The sequence below is a fragment of the Actinia tenebrosa genome, unplaced genomic scaffold, assembly GCF_029948245.1.
Source record: "Actinia tenebrosa isolate PJP-AT-01 unplaced genomic scaffold, QUT_ActTen_1.0 utg344__unscaffolded, whole genome shotgun sequence".
NCBI lineage: Eukaryota > Metazoa > Cnidaria > Anthozoa > Actiniaria > Actiniidae > Actinia > Actinia tenebrosa.
The window spans coordinates 589290-612830 of NW_028292606.1; the positions used below are offsets into that span (position 1 = coordinate 589290).

The 23541-nt window shown below is 38.8% G+C and overlaps 1 protein-coding gene across 6 annotated transcripts in view; it reads right to left on the minus strand.

Annotated features, from left to right (window-relative positions):
* The window catches only part of LOC116306989 (uncharacterized), a 78854-nt gene that overhangs the window by 39971 nt on the left and 15342 nt on the right, over positions 1-23541 (minus strand). For 5 of the 6 annotated variants that reach the window (XM_089025484.1, XM_089025487.1, XM_089025485.1 and 2 more), the window contains 35 exons: positions 22327-22485; positions 21650-21993; positions 21121-21361; positions 20654-20857; positions 20122-20331; positions 19793-20008; positions 19214-19423; positions 18333-18548; positions 17343-17546; positions 16886-17101; positions 15551-15754; positions 14263-14457; positions 13530-13745; positions 13007-13222; positions 12455-12661; positions 11881-12099; positions 11188-11397; positions 10638-10847; positions 10250-10459; positions 9659-9868; positions 8832-9047; positions 7775-7966; positions 7471-7686; positions 6781-7242; positions 6281-6484; positions 5937-6149; positions 5411-5620; positions 4890-5108; positions 4228-4446; positions 3699-3908; positions 3180-3395; positions 2342-2554; positions 1075-1323; positions 442-660; positions 126-341 (listed from right to left, as the gene is read on the minus strand). In XM_089025484.1, the coding sequence (XP_088881610.1) occupies positions 126-341; positions 442-660; positions 1075-1323; positions 2342-2554; positions 3180-3395; positions 3699-3908; positions 4228-4446; positions 4890-5108; positions 5411-5620; positions 5937-6149; positions 6281-6484; positions 6781-7242; positions 7471-7686; positions 7775-7966; positions 8832-9047; positions 9659-9868; positions 10250-10459; positions 10638-10847; positions 11188-11397; positions 11881-12099; positions 12455-12661; positions 13007-13222; positions 13530-13745; positions 14263-14457; positions 15551-15754; positions 16886-17101; positions 17343-17546; positions 18333-18548; positions 19214-19423; positions 19793-20008; positions 20122-20331; positions 20654-20857; positions 21121-21361; positions 21650-21993; positions 22327-22485 (7791 nt within the window). The remainder of the gene's footprint in view (positions 1-125; positions 342-441; positions 661-1074; positions 1324-2341; positions 2555-3179; positions 3396-3698; positions 3909-4227; positions 4447-4889; positions 5109-5410; positions 5621-5936; positions 6150-6280; positions 6485-6780; positions 7243-7470; positions 7687-7774; positions 7967-8831; positions 9048-9658; positions 9869-10249; positions 10460-10637; positions 10848-11187; positions 11398-11880; positions 12100-12454; positions 12662-13006; positions 13223-13529; positions 13746-14262; positions 14458-15550; positions 15755-16885; positions 17102-17342; positions 17547-18332; positions 18549-19213; positions 19424-19792; positions 20009-20121; positions 20332-20653; positions 20858-21120; positions 21362-21649; positions 21994-22326; positions 22486-23541) is intronic. The other variant, XM_089025486.1, reaches the window with a different exon arrangement.

The window sequence follows — 23541 nt, forward strand, 5'->3', positions numbered from 1 at the left end:
CAAATTTTTTTTGTGGCGGTGCAGCACGTCACATTTCTCGAAATGTTTTAAAAGCGAGGAGAGACAAAAGCTTAGATAAAGGTCTCTAGTGTTACATATTTGTATTTGTTTGTGAACCGTCTTACCCATCGATCCACATGTCGGTGTCCCACGTGCAACCTGTGATCTAGGAATCTCAATGCCATTTTCGTCCACACACCAACAATATCCCGACGCCTTATCACATTGTACCATCTTATAGCTTCCATCACGCTCGCATTCAGCTTTGTATCGTCCAAGAGTTGGATTTCCACCCAGAGACATGACAAGGTAGCTTTCACGCTGACAAGATGTTGTCCCAGCTGATTTGGCAACAGAAATATTGTAAGGAGTTTGCCATATTTATAAATGTGTGCATCAACTATATAATTTATTATAGATCGTAGAAGTGTGATAACTTACCAAAAAGGCCGCAAGTTTGAGGAATTCCCTTTACTTTGGTCCTCGGAAGTTCCTGGCCATATCGGTCAACACACCAACAGTATCCACTTTGGTCACACTGAATTGGTTCATAGCCACCATATGAGTCACATTTGGGAACAAATCGACCAAAGTAAAAATTAACCCGCCGTAGGCTATCGCCTTCGGCTACCGATTTACTACATGTAGTAGTATTTGTATCTGCCCAAAATAGGAAAAATAGAACAATATTATCAAATATAAGAGATTCAATAAGGGTATATTAACAAATCAAACAATAACAATAACAACAATAAAGATATGGTGGTATAATAAGATTACAACAACTAAAAAAGAGAGCAACCGCAATAATAAAGACAATAACAATAAACCAATATAGCAACAGAGAGCAATCAAATATAGTAGCGACACCAATGACAATAATTAAAAAAATAAAATAAATGGAACAAACATCAGAAAAAAAACATTAGTAGTGAAAGCGGCAACGATGACAACGACGACAACGACAACAGCGAAATCATGAGATCGTAAGAACTACGCAACAGTAAATATACGATAAACCAACAGAGATTCACTGACAAATCGCAATAAATGTCTGCATGTAAGATGTCTTACCTATTGCATTGCAGTCTGGTCGATCACCTCTGACTCTTGTTCCCCATATCTCATTACTTTTCTCATCAACACACCAGCAATAACTAGTATGAGTATTGCATTGAACCGGCTTATAACGACCATCAGAAGTACAGTCTGGTGAAAAAACCCCGTAGATAGAGTCGAACTGTTCTGACCATATCAATGCCCTCCACTGGTCCATTTGGCATGAGGTGGGCATGGCTGAAACGACACCATTCTTTCCAATGTCTAAAAAAAAGATACGTATAATAAGCACGTAATTTAAAATCATGTGTCTTGAGAATAACATATCAACGTTCTTGACCTACATCTACAAAATAACATCTACATTTATTTAAGTCCATCAAAGGGGGGTACCCATCACAGACAGACAGATTCGATTAAGATTATTGGGTGCTATAATATAAAGCAGAGTTATGCGAGTCTTCGTAAGATATATAATTCAACTTTAAATTCAAGCAATAACTCATAAGGGGGTTGAAACGTGTAACAGCCATACGTTTCTTTTGTACGATGCTACAGAATATTCAACTTTTTTCTTGACAAATTTATTATTAATATCTCATGTCCTCTTGATTCAAAAATTCCCAAATCTAAATCGAAGAAAGATATCTAAAACATTTGATTGACATGCTCAGTAAATCACCTCTGAAAGTCAGGAAATTCAGCGGGACGTTTGTTATTTGAGAGAAGCGGCCATCTTGAAACCAAACTCAAAACTCCATATATGGTATCAAAACTCCTACTTTGCATATCTGAATATTCCAGACATGGTTATAGTGTCACATACACCTAATTGAAAAAACGTAGTCGGGTCCGAGAAGGTCGAAGCTAAGACCGAAGCTAAGAGCGAAAAGGATTTTGGGTACTCCGAAATGTGTATTATATTTGCATATAGACATGTACAAATGCACAGTAGAGCAAAGTCGGTCGACCTAGATTAACGACATGCCAAACCCATGATGCATAAAATGTGCACAGGAAGGGAAAACTGCAATAGGCATGAAATTAGCATAATTGTTTGTCTTCCCATGCTCCCCTTCGGTCTTAGCTTTGATGATACAACTTATTTTTGAGCCCGACAACGTTTTTTTCAATCAGGTGTATACGTTTCTGATTCAAGTCAATGTCTTAGTCCATTGTGTGCAAGAGTCGTAGGGAAAAGTTGCACCGCGTAAATTGGCCTTAATCTCTGATTCGCGTGCATTTTCCATAGCAATGGTTTAACGTCACCTACTCTACTTACCTATTGTTTTCCCACAATCGGGTGTTCCCTTAACCCTTGTCCCAGGCCACTCGTGTCCCCATCGGTCAACACACCAACAGTATCTTGTCGCTAGGTGACACTGAATGGTTTCGTAGGTACCATCGAGTTTACATTCGGGAACAAAAAAGTTTGGTACATGGAGACCAGTCCATCCTAGAGCCCGATGACGCTCACGACGACAAAGAGAGAATACTGATAACGAAAGAAACATTCGACGGATTATTATAGGACATCTCTTAACAAAGAATAACAGCTTTTTTATTCAGTCTTTATAACCACAGTTATAGTAAAATTGCAATCAATTTTAAACTTAAAGTAATATTTGTTTAATTCTTACATTCTATATCTACTGCGCTTTAATACATATAGATTCAGGTCACGTGATTAAACTGTAATTTTTCCTCTTACATAGTGATGTCTTAACCAATCGTTATTTATCTGTTCTGTTGATAAATCTAATTATCTGCAAGAATTTGAATGGCGGTCAAGTAACGTAAAATCAAGGGTATCTTATTATTATTTTTATTATTATTTTATTTTGCCGAGTCCAAGCAACGTGAGACCGAGGGTACGTACTAGGCAATAAATGTATCACTGATGGAAGAAGAATCAAAAAATAAACAAAAGACAAACGCTATACGTCAAATCTAAATATAGTGACCAATTTGAATAACTATTGCTCTGGACTAGCTTTGTGTTCCCGTGGAAATATAACAGCGGCGTTATTGCATGCAAGAGCGGGTAGGTAGTATATAACGATAACTATTCAAATTGGTCTCCATATTTCGATTAGGTGTATTGATCTACTTTTCTGTACCTTCTTCATAACAATCTATCGGTTTTCCAAACTGCCGTGTTCCAATCCTCTCACGGCCACCTTCATCGACACACCAACATTCACCAACACTTCGATCGCATTGAATCTCTGCATACGAACCGTCTTTGCGACACTTTGGAACGAATTGACCGAGCAATGGCGTTTTGTTCGGTCCTAATGTCAATTTCCTTTCGGTCTGACACTTGCTTAATCTCGCTGAAAATATGTCAATAAGGTATTATTAATCAATAAACATTGATATAAGAATATTAAATACTAACGGATGGTTGGATGGTGGGATGGTGGGATGGTGGGATGGTGGGATGGTGGGATGGTGGGATGGTGGGATGGTGGGATGGTGGGATGGTGGGATGGTTGGATGGTTGGATGGTTGGATGGTTGGATGGTTGGATAGTGGTTGTACAAATACCGAAATCACTAGAATGTCGGAGATCATATTAAAATAATAAACAATTGGCAAATATATAAAGGTTACAATTTCGTTACTAATGAGTTTACCTGCAGCATAGCAAAGTGGTTTGCCTTTTTTTCTCGTACCCAGGACCTCGATACCTTCAACGTCAACGCACCAGCAATATCCACTTTCTTGACACTGCACGTCGTCATAGCTACCATCAGGCTTACATTTGGGAACAAAACGACCACTCGGGGGTTTATCGACGAAGCCATAGGCACGTCTTTGTTCTCTTTGACAAGCAGTCAATCCAGCTAGATGACGAAGCGTAAAAAATGATATAACCTATATTTTAGGACTTGTTTCGAATAAGCTCATAATTAATTTTTCTTCATTATTATTATTTTTTTGTTTTTAATATTTTTGTCCTTATTAGTAATAGTCAAGATCTTAACAGAGAAATAATATAACCAAAATATATTGACCTTCAGTATTATCAAGGCCTTAACTGATCTTTTAGCAAATAATAAAAAAATCATTTTTAAAAATCGTTTTTTGTCAACGTTATAAATTAAGTGTTAGCTAGTTATTCTGACTATTTTAATCTATGTTTATTCAGATTTTCTGCAGTACCTTGTAGTTCGCATACAGTGCCTTGTGCCTTTACACGAGTTCCCGCTTCTTCGTTCCCGAGATGATTTACACACCAGCACTCCCCGAGTGATGTATCACACTGGTCTGGTCTGTAGCCTCCATTCTTGTCACATGCCGGTAAAAAGGTTTGTGATCTTGGGTCTTTAGCTCGTGCTGCCAGTGCATCAGTACGCTCTTTCTGGCATTTTGTTAAGCTTCCTAGCATAAATGAAATTTGGTAAAGAAAACATATATTTTAGACTTTTCTTAAATCCAATGCGCTTCTCGATAGGCAGCTAAGCACCCTTGCTTTACATGGGACTCGCGGTTTCCAATAAAGCTGTTAAGAATAGGTGTAATATTAAAAAAAAAAAAAGCTTTTAAACGGCGCTCTACTAAAAGTGCAGTACAATACTGCAAAAAAATGGCGATATAATGACGTCATTGTGATGTTTAAGTTAGTAAGCGTGCTGCCTATCACGTGCTCCGTTGAGCTAGTGAGTTCGATTCTCGGATTTGTGACGGTTTTCTCATGTCATTTGAGAGTTTTCCCCTTGTTGTGTGCTCCTTCGAAAAACTCATCATCTGAGTCTTAATTCGATTATGGAACAAGAGTCACAGGTTAGTTAGCAACTACGTTACAAAGGCACAATCGTAATTACCCCTGTTATCACAGTCCACTTGTCCCCTTGTGTACGTGTCCGTCAAGACATTTCCATGTACATCGACACACCAACAGTGACCAGTTGAAATACTGCATTGCATATTGACAAAGGCACCACTAGAATCACACTCGGGAACGATTACTCCTTGAGATAAAACACTGGACGGCGACTTTCCAATGATACGAGTGCGCCACTGGTAGCACGCGGTAAAATAAGCTGCAACACAAATTATCATGAAATTAACATAAATTATCATATATAATACACCAGCTTGTTTTTGAAGAACACAGAATCATTATAGCACAGGCATAGCTTCGTTTATCCGTCAGTTATTCACTGATACCATTAAAAGTCCGTACGTAGGAATTTAAAGCTCTGGTCCTCTTTAGACTTTTGTAAATAATTGCTCTTCAACGAGGCTAAGCTTTTACAAATATTTATTCACAAAACGCCGTGGTATTTCCCGAATGAGAAAAAGTATTATTATATTGTAAAATGCTACAAAATAAAATGGCTACCTGGTCTTGTATTGCAGTCCGGGGTACCCGACTCGCTACGAGTGTCCGGCAATTCGTATCCAAATTCGTCCACACACCAGCATGTTCTATGGTGACATTGAACAAGATCGTAGCGGCCCTTGTCATGGCACTGAGGCACAAATGCTCCGTTGTGATTTCGAGACCACCCTAGTGCACGCTGTCGCTCCATAAGACAGGGTGACCGTGATACTAAAAAAAGTATACAATAAACTGAAACGTTTAAAATTTTTGAATTATCACTATATACCTCTTCTTATCAGTTTACACAAGCAAGGTTTGCACAATGATAAGAGCGTGCATGCTTCATTAAGGTTTTGGTAAAGTCGGCGAACAGATACTTTTCCGTTGAGTACGATTTCTTTTTCTAGCCAAATTTCCTACATTTTCATGATTGAGAATTGAGCAGCGAAATATTCTTAAGGGATATTCGTTGCTGACATGAAAATTATTTCACCTATCGCGCAGCTAATCATTTTATATCATTGTATTTTTTGCTCTACATTACCTTTTCTTTCACATATTGGTCTCCCACGCATGCGCGTCTCAACCAACTCATTACCATTGCCATCTACACACCAACAGAATCCCGTAGCTTCGTGACATTGTATATTCTCGTATCCTCCGTCAGCTGTACAGTCGGGTACGAATACGTCTGCGCGAGCAACGCCAGACCAACCTAACGCTACTTGACGTTCACGTTGACAACTAGTCAGTCCAGCTATGAAAGAACGGTTAACGCTTTATTAAGATAAAACAAAAGCTCTGCAGTACCCAAAAGCTACATACAATCACACACTTGTCTGGGAACGACAGTAGTTTATTGTTCATTATATCTAGTTTATTGCTCACCAGAAATATCATCACAGTTGATCCCTCCTGTTGTCCTTGTTCTTGGAATTTCTTTTCCGTGCCTATCGACACACCAGCACTGTCTCGGCTCTCCGTTGCCAATACTGCATTGCTTGGGTGAAAATCCACCACTGTTGTCACAGTCAAAGGGGTTGTGATCATCTTCGGACGTTTCTTTAGCATGCTGACAGCTAGTTGTGCCCACTTCGAACAAATCAATAAATTCATAAAACACTGCAAAACACTATCTAAATGGAAAAGTGTTTTTCTATTACATAAAATTATTTCTTATTTGCAAAAGGAGTTACTGCTAGTGGCATCTATTAGCTAAGATTTATTTTATTAAGGAATTAGCACAGCTACTCACAAAGGCTATGTTTCTCTGCTTATTGGGAAAAAATATTGTCATCTAATAACGATTTCCGTAAACAGTAATGCTACATAATAAGAAACTACCGCTCTAGTTGGGCAACAACCTTTTAATGACAATCTTTTTTTACCTTGAGAAGAGCAACTGATTTGAGCATTTGATCTTGTTCCATGAAGCTCATTGCCATTCTCATCAACGCACCAACATTGACCAGTAGATTCGTGACACTGCTGTGGCTCAAAGCTACCGTCAGGGCGGCATCTAGGAATCATAAGACCTACTATGAACCTTCCATTCCATCCGAATGCTCTCATGCGGTCCTTTTGGCAAGCTGTCAAGTTTTCCACTGGTCCACATTGTGGCTTTCCTTGCGTTCTTGTTCCAGTACGTTCTTGACCATATTGATCAACACACCAACAAAATCCCGTAGAGCTATGACATTGCACTGGTTTGAAGGAACCGTCTGTTTCGCATACTGGAATGAAGACACCTTGGTTTGGTACCTCGGAGATACTGAGAACTCTCTGGCGGGCCTGATGGCATGGAGCTTCGATGCGTTTGTTTATACCATTCTCTTGTCCAATACGACCAACTGAAAAACAAAATTAAATGGCGGTGGAGGGTGAATTACAAGTACCAAGTTTCAGCATGCTAGAAAAAACCTAATTAGCTCCATAACGTCCACACGTCCGTTAAAACTTTGAAGTGCATCAAGCTACTTGAACGACAATTCCCCTCGTGCATTACCACTTAAATTGCAGCACGATAAACAATACAAACAACAACAACAATAATTAAAGTTAAAGACTTTAAATCCTACTTTTTTCTTCGCAGTTCGGGCGTCCGAACTCCCTTGATGCAGGTTCTTCAAATCCATTTTCATCTACACACCAGCAGAACGAAGAAGAGCCATCACACTGGACGCGATCATAATTACCATCCTTAAAACATTGTGGGATGAATGCTCCTGGCTGTGCTACGCCTGTTGGTCCGAGGACTCTTAATCGATGGATTTTGCAAAGTGGAACTTTAGCTGCTGATTATAAAGATCTGATGTTACTAATGGTTAACTAGTTGTGTTAAAATTAGGAGATAGTCAGCAGAAAAATCGCTACCCAACGTACCTATGTTAGGGCAGATAGCCTTCCCCCGCACAACATCAGATTGAGCCAAATTTCCATTTACGTCTGAGCACCAACAATATCCGTACCGGAAATCACACTGTAATGATTGGAATCCATTGTTGCTTGAGCAATTAGGAGAAAACGTCTTAAAGTGACTGATATTATTCTGCGAATTACACTGAGGCTCCAGGCCTACGATTTAGGGAACAAAATGTAAATTTTAAGGGACGATGGCGCAGTGCAATGCAAAACAATAATACATGTAGTTAATTAATTGATCACATCATCAATATGACCACCATTCCTAATCCACCATCACGACCATCATCATGACTATTATCGGCATTCTCCTCATTCAGCACCACCAGCACCACCATCATTATGACTATCATCAGCATGCTCCTCATTCAGCACCACCAGCACCACCATCATTATGACTATCATCAGCATGCTCCTCATTCAGCACCACCAACACCACCATCATGATGACTATCATCAGCATGCTCCTCATTAAGCACCACCATCACCACCATCATTATGACTATCATCAGCATGCTCCTCATTCAGCACCACCAACACCACCATCATTATGACTATCATCAGCATTCTCCTCATTCAGCACCACCAACACCACCATCATTAAGACTATCATCAGCATTCTCCTCATTCAGCGCCACCATCACCACCATCATTATGACTATCATCAGCATTCTCCTCATTCAGCCATCATCATCATAATCCTTAATGACCGCGATCAAACCATGGTCATCGCAAAAACAGCGTCACAGCAACAACCGTCTTTTTTAATATTAATTATATCACAGTTCTCACGGGGTCATCTCAGAACCCTTCTCCTGCCCCCTTATGTTGTTTCATCTTAACGTCAGACATCTGCAGATGATGTGCAAATATTTTGGTGCAGGAGTGCAGTGACGTAGGAGAATTTTGGCAGAAATACAATGACACGTGACAAAATCTTTCTGTAGTTTTCCCTACGTACCGCTACGAACGGCAGAGAAACTAACCAACTCAAAATGGCCGTTGGTACTTGACTCACCTTTAGGAACTTGACCACACTGGACGAATCCTTTCTTTCTAGTATCAGGGATTTCATAGTTTGTGGCGTTTACACACCAACATTCTTTTGATAGCGAATCACATTGGACTGGTAAAAAGGAACCATCGCTAGCACATCTGGGGATCACTCGACCCGGCTTGGGTGGCTCGACTGTTTGTTTAGCAAGAAGAGTCTGACATGGTGTAAGTGGTTTTTCTGGTACAATAAGAATCAATTGAATAAATTAGAAAATGCCTCCAGGGAATTTTAAATACTAATGAAACTCTGGCTTTGGAGTCATGTTTTGAATTGCGATTATCGATGTTTGAGTTTAATTTTATACAGATATCCATGTGTTTTCAACTGCAACTATTGAAAAAGAAATTCTACTCCAGTATATTTGTTCTGACCGAAATGGGAAGACGTGCATGCACTACGTCCAAGTTAAAAAAAGGTCTAAAATACTAAATATTGTTATCTATTGTGCCTGTAAAAGATAAATAACGAGAACGAAGGCGGGTAACACTTTTTGCCAGTATTCGAGGTATATATTATCTGTATCGCTGTATACCTAAGTCTAAGTAGGTTTCCACAACACTGCAAAACCCAATGGAATGACAGTGTTTTTGCTCCGGAGAATCAAGCGAGGTGGGAATATGAGGTGATAAGGTGATTATCATAATATATCATCATATCAGTCAAAGTTTTCGCTCATCCCATACGGAATTATGCTTACTATTGTTTTAAAGGGCCAAGTAAAGTGACTCCATAAAAGATAAAAATACCAAGGTAGATCAGTAATATATGCAATAATACTTGTGACTTACTTATGTTGCTACAGTCGATGGTTTGCAGAGTCTGTAGGACTGATGTGCCTTGTTTTTCCACACCCTTCAAGTCAACACAGAAACAATAAGATCCATAACACTGAACTGGTTCAAACTGGCCTGTAGAGTCACAACGAGGAACATAGCGTCCACTGATGGGATTCCTCCAGTATTCCTGGTACTGACGTTGACAAAGAGAAAGCTTGAGAGCTAAAAAAGAAAGAAAGAATAATGTTCTGTAAATATGTAAACAAGGCAACAACACTGAGGTGTATGTTTAAAGCATTTGTGTAAGAACATGTACCCTGCGAGTTAACCTCCGCAATTGTATCCGAGTTAATTAGAAAATTTAATTCTTATGAAACATAAAGTGTCTTACAAACATGAGATACCGGTATCCAGATATTAGATCCGCTTATAAGTTTTGCTGTTGAGGCTACCCCTAAGCAACAGAGTATTCAAAACTGTAATACTGGAAGGAGTGGAAAATGTGGGCCAATTTTTTTAAATTTTTCAAGTTTTTAAAATTTAGAAAAAATTTAAATTCTTAAATTTTTAAAAGACTTTAAGACGAAAACAAATGCTACATACCTGGGTTGTCACATTTTGGTTTCCCATTAGCAATAGCGAGCGTCGTTCCTGGTATTTCCTTTCCTCTCATGTCCACACAGTAGCAGGAAGATTCTCTACACTGTACTTTGTCATATCCACCTTCAGGTGTGCACTGGGGTATAGGTGCTCCTGGAACAGCGTTTGCTAATGCTGCTTCTCTTCTGTACTGACATTCAGTTTGGCCAGAGACTGTGAGAAGAAAAGCAAAAATTAGGACATATACATACCCAAATAATAATAAAATGCTGTACATGAAATATTTTTGGATAATTTTTAATGTCGTAGTCGTTCAATTTTAAACGCATTTGTTTTATTTTAATATGACTATATTCTAGCCTACTCAAAATAGTTAATTCCAGCCCCTTACCAGCATGAGTACAGTTGGGTCTGGCGGGCATACGCAGTCTTGTGCCAAATATCTCGTGACCATAATAATTAACACAGTAACATTCAGACTCCTGGCACTGAACTGGCACGTATTCCCCCTGGGGGGTACAACGAGGCATAAATCGACCAGATGTGAACTTGTCTCGTTCCGCCTCTTGATATTCCCGTTGACAGTTTGTAAGGTCACGTCCTAAGAAAGAATAGAACATTTTATTTTTTTCTTAGCTTCTTTGCAGTCGTAATATTGTTTTATACCTTTTGACAGGCCAAAAGTGAATAAGTTAGATTTCGGGTTCATACGCGGATCACACGGGGTTTGCTTCGAAAGCTAACAATCCATTTTTTTCTGTGAAATAAATGTTGACAAAAAACATTTGTGACAATATCGCTCAAGTGTAATTTGTTGCTTCACAAATGAATATATAGCTCTGAAGTCCAAGTATGTCTTAGTCAGGCCTCTCGCCAAAGCCTTTTAGCTGAGGGAGGGTCTAGAAGAAATAAGTAACCTAGGCTTAAGTATAAGTTGTTACCGAGTCCAGGGCAAAATATGAAGTCTTTAGTCCTTGTGTTTTTGATTTCTTTTCCCCTTCTATCGACACACCAACAGTACCCAGTCCACTCGTTACATTGTACTTCTTCAAAGTCACCATTAGACTGACATCGCGGTACAAATCGACCTTTTGTGACTTCGGTGCGAAGAGCTTGTTGGACCTGTAGACGGCACTGGCTCTCTTCAGGCTCTGTATGAAATATAAATATGAGACAATCAACAAATTTATTACAGTATAAAGTATGCTATAATTGCACATGAATTGCGGAGCTCTGGAGAGCTTGGAGTGGAAAACCTGGTCGATTAATTAGTCAACAGTAATGATAAACGGGTAAATTTAACACCGTGAAAAGATGAAAAAACTTGCTGACGTTTCGGACGGTAGTCCTTCGTCAAAGTACCATATATTCTGACGAAGGACTAGCGTCCGAAACGTCAGTAAGTTTTTTCATCTTTTCACGGTGTAAAATTTGCCCTTTCATCATTACTGTTTCATTAGAAACACCGACGCAGCTCACACTACTTTTTACCTAGTTATCTCTAATTAGTTTACATGTTAACTAAAGTCCGTGCGAGTATTTAGTGGATATTAGCGAAAATTATTTGTATATGTGTGTGTGTGTGTGTTGGGGAAGGGGGGCTTTCCTTTTCCTTCTGTTTCACCAGTACTCACTTGGCAAGCAGTTGCTGGGCCGTCCTCTTTGGCGCGTATTAGGCATTTCTATCCCCAAAGCATCCACACACCAACAGTACTGTACACCCTCTATAGTATGGCACTGAATCTGTTCATAGTCTCCGTTCTTCTTACAGTGGGGTACGTAGATACCATCAGGAACTTTTCCTGATATACCAAGCAGCCTTGCCCTGTGTTCTTGGCAGTTAGTTATTGGTTCTACAAAACAATAATACAGGGATTCAATATTATTTTTAAAAAATTACTAAATCATTGCATGGTCTTCATAAGTGTTGTGGTGTAAGAAACTGCAAACAAACTGTAAAAAAACTCATAGTTTGGTTTGCAAGGTTCTTCTCTCGTGTCCAAGCGATGGAAAAAGGAAGACAATGAATTCATTAAAAGGTTGTAGCTCTGATTTAAGAAAAGGCAATTGCTATGGGTGCGGTAACCGTATGCCGTCTTTATGTATATTTCATGATGGCGGGACCATTCGAAAAAATGGCTGATTTCATTTTACATATTTTCTAAATTCAAAACATCCAGAATATATGGCACTTATATATTATCTTACCATCTACATTGCATTTTGGTAATGATCTCGTCACAGTGTTCCAGCGTGGTTTGCCATTTTCTTTGACACACCAGCAGTATCCTTTACGACCATCACATTGTATTGGTCGATAAAAACCATTCACGTGACACACTGCCACGTGATTCCATAAGCCAATAGCAGGGCCGGAGCTTGTAAAGAAAGTTCTTTCGCAAAGCGTTTCATTATCTTCGTGATAAAAATAAAGAAAAAAACGCATCAGGAATAGACCCTTTGCATTGATTTCCTAGAGGGATCGTTGGGGGCACAAAACAATAGGCCGTCTTTACTTATGCAAAACTAAAACCATCACCACCACCACAACAACAACAATAACAACAGCAACAAAAATCCATTTTTCGGTGAATTTGTGTGTTTGTATTGTTAAAAGTTTCTCTTTTCTTTAATTGGGAATAATAAGACGCTAAAATGAGGTTAACTCTGAGTAAATGGGTCTGCAATCAAGGAATTCTGCAATATTTAAAAACAAGTTTTAAAGAAAGTTTTTTTTTTAAACTCAACTCCCAAACAAACCTGTTTTTCTTGTTGCGCATCGTAAAGTTCCATTAGTTCTAGTTCCTTTCATTTCATTTCCTTCAGCATCTGTACACCAGCACTGATTAGATAACCGATTACACTGGACGTCGCTATAACTACCATCAGGTCTACACTCAGGAACGAAGGCTACTACACTTGGGTTTGCCATTATGGCAGCCATTCGCTTTTTCTGGCATCCTGTTTTCTCAGCATCTAAGAAAATAAACGCAAACATTTTGATAAGAATTAGTCGAGTGCGCGTGCCTTAAGAGGATGTTAAGTCTCGATTCCAACTTCTATAATGTTGAGGGCAGAAAATATCGTCAGCATAGTTACAGTAAAAAAATATAATTCACCTTTTCGCGTGGTATAAATGGTGTTGGATTGTGGAAGGTCAACAAAAAGTAAATTCGTAAATGTGATGTGAAAAATGCGAATAATTAATTAGTTCTAGTACGGTGTGATTGCAGTTAGGAGCCACCTTATCATAAACATATCCTAGAATATGACAGCCTCCTACCTGTCTTCTTGCATACTGGTTTTCCATGCAATCCAACATCGACAGAAAATTCTCTCAGTTCTGCACCATTAGCATCCACACAAAAGCAGTAGCCTCTGTGACACTGAACCTTCATATAACTGCCGTCAAGGTTACACTGGGGTACATAACGACCTAATGAGTTTGGTTGACGGGCCATCGACTGGTATTCCTTCCAGCATGGGCTTGAGTATGCACCTTGGATAAGAGAAATGATGCTTTACAATATTCTGCGAATTCAGACACTTCAACAGCTCAATGTTAAATGATTGGTTTCTCGAAGTCGCCAGTCAAAAAAATAAAAGGAATCCACTGGTTATTTTTTGTTGAAAGCAGGGAAATTGAAATAAAACCAAATTCTCAACAAGCCGTTGGAATTTATGAGTTCCATGAATATTAAGCATCGCAGCAAATATGTTATGATAAATTAGACTATCATATCCCAATATCCCTTTGTCTGTCTATCTGTCCGTCGGTCCGTTCGTCTGTCTTTCTGTCTGTCTGTCCTTCTGTCTCTCTCTTTAACTCTGCCTGTCCGACCATCCATTCATCAGTCTGTCTGTCCGTTTATATTTTACTGCTATTAAGCATGAAAGTTGGAAAATGTTCCTCAAAAAATGCGCTTTTAAAAAATAAGTTGTTTTATGAAACTCAAGGGAGTTTCCGGCCATATTGCTTGAACCTCACTAACAGAACACCAATGATCATATCTTACCTTTACCAGGACACGTAACTATGCTATTAGATCTAGTTCCACGTATTTCTTGTCCATCCCTATCGACACACCAGCAGGATGACACATTACACTGGACATCTTGATATTGACCATCATTGGTACATCTTGGTACAAAATCATCCCCACGGTACAGAGACACTTGAACAGCTCTTTCACAGGGAGACAGGATCGTAGCTAAAGGCAAGAAATAATCAAAGAAATTCATAAGTGATCATAAATACACCTAAATCCAAAATGGCGCATGGCCAGTTGCATACAAGGCATCCAGGACCAAATTTACAGTATTTTCTTATATATTGATGCTGCAAAATTGTCGCGTTCCTGAATGTAAGAAGAAAAGGAAGACAGAACAAGTGAACAAGTGTATACTTTGGATTGACACCATATTATTTCTTTGCATTTGGCCCTGGATGCCTCGTTTTCATGTAACACTCCCTCGGCCGTGTGCCAGTTTAGACTTCAAGTGTATTGTAGGACTGTGAAAATCTCAGGGTATACAAGTGCCAAGCCTCTATCACAGCCGTCATTAGTTTCAGTCCCAGATCCTCCCGGGCCGTCACCACTAGCTAACAGGTGCCATGCAGTGATCATAATATTGGGTAGCAGTAAACTCGTGCAATGTGATTGGTTCAATTAATGTCATCTTTTCCGTAAGTTGATCGTGCCGTGTATAGTTGACGTTTTATCCCTTTGTGAATTAATCTGCTTTCAAAAAGTGAAATACGATACATGCAGTGCAAATACAAGAATCTGCATTTTGTTCTCCCTTGCAATGTCCATATAGACTTGTTTACACTAAGAGAAAAGATGATATTAAACATTGCGCATTGTCGTGAGTACTGAAATCCCTAATTTGTGCGAATGACCTGCTTTTGACCAAACTTCAACTACTACATACAGTATATCGATGTGAAGGACAGACCTAAGTTTAAGTCGTGTTTTTTTGTTTTTTTGTGTTGCTGTTGTTGTTGTTGTCGTTGTTTGTTTTGTTTTGTTTTTTTTTCTGGTATGAACTAGAGTATATTAGAGGGTTTGTTTAACGTATATTGACCATAACTTATAGACCTATTTAGCAATTTCAAATCATGCTTCTTCGCATGAAAATCGTTAATCTTTGTTTAACAGTTGCACACTGATGAGAATTTAGATAAAACAAACTATAAGAATTGTATTTTTAAGAGAATGACACGCGCACGTGGTCTAAAACGGAAAAAAAGATTACGCCTAAGCGAACCAAAAAGTACATAAATTCTTATTATTTATTTACCAATGTTTTGACACTGTGGCTTGGATCCTATTGGTACCCTGGTTCCTGGAATTTGTACTCCTCTTTGGTTCACACAGAAACAGAAAGAACCATGACACTGAACCTCGTGGAAATTACCATCAGGTTTACACTGGGGTTTGTAAGAACCATACAATCCGCTGGATGTCGCTGTTTTACGCTGCCCTTCGCATTCAGACTCTAAAACTTATTAAGATAGCACAGTTAGTCTTCTAAGTAAGTAAAAGGTCATTGGAATATTTATTTATCCTTATTTATTATTTATTTATGATGGTGTTTGGGAATGAGAATGAGAAAAGCAAAATATAGCAAAAATGGGCTAAATAATAAATTAGCGTTGAAAACGTTAAACGGCGGAACTTTCTCTGCCCCTCCGCTCAAAGATTTTTATTCTTTTATTTGTACATAATTAACGATATAGTGAACTTCTGTAGGTTGAAATCATATGTACTTATTGACTGAGTGGGAGGGCCGTACGGGAAAATATTTGGCTCGAGGTGATGCCGTACAAATGACCGAGAGCCAAATATTTTCCCGTACGGCCCGACCTAACTCAGTCAATAAGCATTTTATCATATGACCCTCACGAAAAAATCAATAAAAAAATAAAAGAAAGAAAGAAATAGTAAATAAAAGCTAAAAAAGAGAAAGCGCGCGGATTCGAGCAGGGCCGGACGGGTTTTTCCGCCCCCTTACGTCAACCCGTCCGGCCCCCATCACGTGACTTTTTCCAATGGTTTTATTAGAGCGCGCGAGCAGGGCCGTACGGGTCATATGATAATTGCACTTATTTCCTATCTGGGAGTCAAAATAAAAAAATTCACTTTTTTAGAGGCTTGGAATACTTTTTTCATGTGAATATTGTTCAAGTGTTGTGATCCCCTAGGTAGAGATTTTAGCGCAAGGGGGTCCGTTGAATCTTTAAATTTGTCATACACACACCGGGTAATTAGGGATATTTTCTTATAATATCCTAGTAAATTAATCAACAATTATTAGCCAAAGGCCAAGTGAATATCGGTGAATATTTACCGAGCCGTGAGTCTTCGCGCGGCGATGTAAATATTCCCCGATATTCACATCGCCTGAGGTAAATAATCATAGACGTGGATATCAAAGAAAAGACGAAATTCAGAATACAAACAAGTTTTTTATTAATATTTTTGCTTTGGAAAACTTTTGAAATCATCAAAATCGCCGTTCGAGCAGTGATTATCATCTCAGAATCACTGGTCGCTCGACCAATCACAGCGCGCGAAATTCACGTCTAAAATTATACTAAAGATGATTATGAATATTGGATTGAGTAACACTCACCTGGATGAGAGCAAACAGCATCACCACGAAATATCTCCACCCGTGACGTATAAGCCTCGACACCATGTACTTTGCTGACACAGTAACAATGTGATCTGTGACATTGATGGAGCTGGTAATGGCCATCTATAGAACACCAAGGAACAAATCTGCCTTCCAAGTACCACTGTCTGGTTTTTTCTTGATATTCTAATTGGCACTTGGGCAGCTGACCACCTGCAATGGCAAAAGTTGCTTTATTATTATTCTTTTGTTTGTTTGTGTCAGTGTTTGTTGAAGTAACAAAAATTACCAAACTCGCAGTAACTTCCTCTCTAGCTAGCTAAGTGCTCGCTTTCTAATATTGTTATTGCATTTACCGTTTTCTTCAACTAGAGTCTTAGGAAGTCTTAGGAAAAAAGTTAATATTGGTTGCAGTTTACAATAAATTTAAAGTTAAGGCATCAAGTTTACTCACCTATGACTGGGCATCTAACGACTCCATTAGATCTGGTTCCAGCCAGCTCCTTTCCATTACTATTAACACACCAACATTGTCTGGAAAAAGGTTGACACTGTATTTTCTCGTAGCTACCATACCAAGTGCATTTTGGGGTATGCAGTTCAACTCCAATTCGAATTCCCGTTTCACTGGCTATCTGACAGTGGGAGAGCTTTTGGTCTGTAAAAAATAAGATTTATGAATCAGGATAGGCATTCGATCTTATTCAACAAATATAATAGCTTTTTTCCTTGCTCCGTTCAGTACTAAAGCACGCAGTAAGTGACGTAAGCACGAAAGAAGCGAAAGAAGAAGCAAAAGGGGTAGGCGAGCGCTTCTAGCACTTCTTAGTAAATAAGTAAGTACGAACGGAGCACGGAAAAAACTGTTTTATTTGTTTTATTATATAGTTACTAATTTTATTTCGGTACGGAATTTATTTACGCAAAAAGAAAGACGGCTGCAGGATCATCTAGCAGCATTTCGCGCACGCGGATGGCGTCAGCACTGTTCTTCGTTCACTAATAAAGCACAGTTTTCGAATTCGACCAATCAGCGCGCACGTACTATCCTAACTATACAATAATTATTTATTTGAAGCACAGGAGACGTGCAGGAGAAAACTAACGAGCAACTCTATTCACATACGACACGGGAGTCGAAGGGGTGAATAACTGAAGGAATGAATGAGATAATTGGTAAATCAATGGCGAAGAGATGAAAGAATGAAAGTTTGCATGCATGTATATATTGTTCAAGTAATGATAAACCTTAGGACATAGTTACTTTAGGGTCCCCCCTCGATACTCGAGTTTCGAGTTCTCATTCGTTCAGCCTAAGCCTTAGTCGTGAATAAAAAAATATAGTTTCCTATGGAAAAACACTGTGTTGCCGAGCCTCTTGTCATGGCTGCCATCACGTGATAGTGAAAAGCCTCTATAAAGGCAACGTCAAAGATATACTTACCCTTTGTAGGTTGTTTGCAGTCGGGTCGGCCCTGTACTATGCTGACGAGCGTTCCTTCAATTGTTGCACCATTTGAATCAACGCAATAACATTCTGGACCAAAGCATTGCATCGGTTGGAAGCGACCAGCATCATCACACCATAGTGAAAAGCCTCCTTTGACGCGGCTACGCTGAGATGATTGGTATTGTTTTTGACAAGCGGTCAGTGGCTTTTCTACGACACATCATTAAAAAATATGTTAATACTACCTTTAAATTTTTGCTTAATTCTTCTATTCTTTCCTTTCTTTCTTTATTTTCCTTTTTTTTTAAATCTATTTTTGCTTTCTTCTTTCTTTCCTTCTTTCTCCCTTTCTTTCTTACATTCTAAATGTTCTTTCTATTCTTCTTTTCTCTGATTCTGACGAAGACATTTTTTCCTTGATTTTAAAAGTAATACAATGTATATAAAGAAAATTATTTTTAAAATACTTTTAAGTTTTTCTTCAATTCAAAAAGTATTCATTACTCAAGCCATAGTACAGCCTAGACAGTAACCAATGGCTGAAATAAAGGGAATAAGCCAAATTGAATAATCTTGACATTTTTTGGTCGCACCTATCTTGGAATGTGCTTTTCATTGATGCAAATTTTCTATTCTTTCAATCACACTAAAATAGAAATTGCATGACCCCACGATAGCAGATATATTGGAAGGCAAAGGCATGGTACGTTTTGTTTTGTTTTGTATTTATTTCTTTAGAGAAAAGAGAGCCTATGGTTCTGTCTTCCAACATGGCTGCCGTCAAGTTGCTGTTATACAATCCTCAGTTACAATAGCCTTATTAGACAAAAATCAATAAACACGGTTAAAATTGAAATCATAGTAATAAGGCTCACCTGGTGTTGTGCAGCTTACTGGTCCCCACTTCTTGGTTCCAGGGACCTCTTGACCATTAGAATCCACACACCAACATGTTCCAATCGATGGATGACATTGAACCTCTTCATATCGACCGTCCGGTTTGCACGTAGGCGAGTAGCGACCGGGATAAAAGAAGCGATCACCATATTTGATGTGGTCGCGTTGACAAGGCGTTAAAATTGCTCCTAAAAACCATATCGAGAAAATGTTTCGTTCTGTGACATGGAGCAAATACTACAGCTACATAATAGGCTGTGTTTTCACTAGATATGTTAATTTGCGTAAAATTCCTGGTGGAAAAATCGACCTCTCAAGAATATCACTGTGATTCGCCCATTTATTTATAGGACAACTTAACAGCATCTTGCTAGGTAGTTTAACTTTGCCTTATTTCCGGTGCTATATTTAAGCTAGTTTAAATTGTCCTAGTGAAAACACAGCCATATTTGTTAAAGCTTCGTACAACTTCGTGCCTTGACCTTGCCGGGTGTTGTCGTCCCCCCGGGCCTTCCTTCCCTCAAAGATACCTTTACAAAGCAGAAAAGCATTCTAACCTTTAGCTGTACAATCAGGTAGACCAGCTTCACTTCTTAGTCTTGTTCTTGGTATTTCATCACCATTTTTATTAACACAGAAACAGTAAGAGTCATGACATTGAAGCCATCTATAGTTCCCTTCTGGGGTACACCAAGGAAGGTAGTGCTCAGTTGCGGGATTACGAAACACCTCAAAGTATCGTCTTTGGCAATCAGTTAGTAACTTGTTCGAGTCTGCAAACATACATTATTGACAGCTAACCATCAATTCGACACTATGTAACTTAAAAGGATTGTACTCGAGATCGAGCGACTTCCTCATACTAATGTATGCGCTATATTCTTACCTGAATGTGGCGGGCATTGTAGAGTTAGATTTGTCTTTGTTCCAGGTAGCATTTGTCCACGGATATCCACACACCAGCAGTCACCTGTTCGGCCCTCACATTGAACCTCTTCATACATGCCGTTAGCATTACACCGGGGAATATGTTGTCCAAGCTCAGGTCTGCTTATTGCTTGACCATAGGCACGTTGGCAATCGGTTAGTTTATTGTCTATTGTTGGTTAAAAATGAATTAGAAAAAAAAGTAAAAATGTGTTATACGTCTAACGATGAAAAGATGATGATGACGGCATTGATGACGGTTGAAAGGTTTTTTGATGATATATGATGACGTTTTAAATGGTGATTAGAGAACAAAAAGCATGGAAGATGCTGTTGTATTTTAAATAAGATTTACGGCCATCATTGTAGAATTTGTTCAAGAACGAAACAAAATTAAAGAACAGAAACTAAGAAAAACACACCTGCCAAAATAAAAAATAATACTAATGAAACATTAAAGTAAAAAGGCAAAAGGGAAAGTTGCAACTTACTAGCTCTTGAGCACCTTGGTTTTCCCGCTTCAATTCTGGTTTCAGTTCCTTGAATTTGGTGTCCATTTTTGTCCACACAGTAGCAGACATGTCTTTGACATTGAATGTTATTATAGCTGCCGTCTGTTGCACATCGAGGTATGAAAGTGCTGTTGTTCTTAACTGCATTACGGTATTCTGTCTGACACGCCGTCAAATTAGTTTCTACGAAGAAAAAAATGATTAAGATTATATTGTCATATCCATCAACACCATGAGCAAGCTTGATTCAAAATTGTTACTAAAGTTGCTTTGACTGTTGTGCAAGTTGGCACAAAAGCCGCGTTAACCTAGCAAATTACAAGTGGATAAACACTTTTACCAACACTAATTGATAACACGCAACGATGTATTAGGATGTATTAGGATTATTAGGGTGGATTTACAGGAAGAAGGCAATTAGGAGTGAATCTGTATTGTCAACTTACCTTTGCAGATGTTTGGTACTATTTTATCGATGACATTAAAGATACTGGCAAAAGAACCAACAGCAAATATTTTGGAAGGATCGGAGGCTATGTCTCTGAGTTCATTTTGACTTACTCCATTGCCAACGCCGACTGCCCAGATCTCTACGCCCTTGTCTTTCAGTACCTTGGATGCTACATCAAGAGAAATAACTTGTTCTTTGCTAGTTGTTTGTCTTCCATGAATTAACATTATCATCACCTAATTGTGCACAAAATATTTAGTACGTCCATTCATGCAACTGTTTCTCCTATGCACCCATGCATGCATGCATGCATCAATGCATCCACGCATCCACGCATCCACGCATCCACGCATCCACGCATCTATGCATCTATGCATCTATGCATCTATGCATCTATGCATCTATGCATCTATGCATCTATGCATCTATGCATCTATGCATCTATGCATCTATGCATCTATGCATCTATGCATCCATGCATTCATCCCTCCCTTCCTATATTCAATCATCTAACATTTGAATACCTTTTTGGCAGTTTCTCTCATGCCACCACGAGACGAGAACAACTCGTTATTGGCCATTGCTAAAGCCTTGTAAGGAAAGGTATAGCCCCTCAAACGTGGTATCTCATTTATTAGATTCTGAACCTCATAATCTCTGTGTTGTCCTTTGATAGTGTTAAATCTGAAGTGCAGATGAGGGTCTGTGGAGTAAGAAATCAACCCAACATGGGTGCCACCTCTTGAAACGTCAAATCTTTCCAAGAATGCCTTAACAAATTTGATGACTTGAGGCCACTCTTGAGGACGAATACTTCCAGATGAGTCGATCAGAAAGGCAAGATCTATAATTTGTCTGCATTTGTTGACTGAAAGCAAAAGAAAATTCAGATCACTAATATTAATTGTCATGTAATGTTCAACAAACAAGTTTCAAGGGTAGACACACGCTGCAACAGTCCTGTCGCGTGCAATGCTGCGCGCAATGTTGCACCGTGTGTCCGTAACTTTAGATGTTTTCTGAATGGAGCCTAACTATATGTATTTGTAAACGGCGAAAAAGCACAAATGAAAATAGAGAGGAAAATGCAATTAAACAATAGAAAAACAAAAACAACATTGAATTATGGCTTACCCTGTACATTATCTGAACAACGAGAAAATCGAGTACCATGGCTAGGTATTTGGGTCAAGCAGCTTACCTTGTTTTACAGGATCCATGCAGACACGTTCACACCCAGTTGCCCAGACACAACATTTACGATCTCCCTCGCAGTCTTGGTCATTCTGACATTCGTCTGTCATTTCTCCATTACATTCAACAGTATCTAAAGTAGGAATAGGACACATCCCAGGCTTAGCTGTGATAGAGAAAAAAAAGTTTTTCGATATGGCGTTAAATTTTGCTCTTGACTCTGCTCATACTTTTACGATTGCTACAAATCTACTGACATACAACACCGCACCTAGCAAGATTCGAACCCGGGTTGCATTGGTGAGAGGCGACACCACCTGTTCTCGGGTTGTTGTTGTTGTTGATGTCGTTGTTCTTATTGTTGTTGTCGTTGTTGTTTTTGAAAACCTTCTTTATAAAAAAGGTTAAGCTAAGGCTTTCTACCATCTGCATAATATCAACCGCATACGTAAGTTTTTAAGTCCAGAGGGCACAAAAGCTTTGGTGCATGCATTTGTAACATCACGCGTTGATTACTGTAACAGTTTATTATATGGTTTACTTGCAAAGCATTTGCATAAATTGCAACGAGTTTTGAATACTGCGGCAAGGTTGGTATGCTGCGCCCCGCGGTTTTGTCATATCTCGCCTCTGATGCGCGAGCTGCATTGGCTACCAGTTAGGTACCGTATACACTTTAAGATACTGCTATTCGCATTTAAGGCCATTCATGGTCTCGCGCCACCGTACATAAAAGAATTGATTTCAATCAAGAGTCAAGGCAACTACAATCTGCGTTCATATACAGGAATATTGCTAGCTTATCCTAGTTTTCGCACACGGGCCACCTTAGGGGATAGAGCGTTTGTTGCAGCTGCGCCTGCACTTTGGAATGACCTTCCATTTGAATTGCGCGCAATAACTGATATTAACACATTTAAGCGTCATTTGAAAACTTTGCTTTTTAGCCTGGCATACAATTAGGTGATTTGAAATATATTATGTAATCCAGAGAGCATCCACAAAGTTGGGACATGATATTATTTTATGTATATAGTTATATTTTTATAATTTTTATTGGTATTTTGTTTAGATTAGTTCCTAATATTATTATATATGTATGTATATATATGAGTGTGTGTGTATATGTGTATATATATATATTTTTTACTATATATAATTTCGATTGTGATTACAATATTTATTTATATTATAATTTTAGTGAATTAGATTAGATTTATTT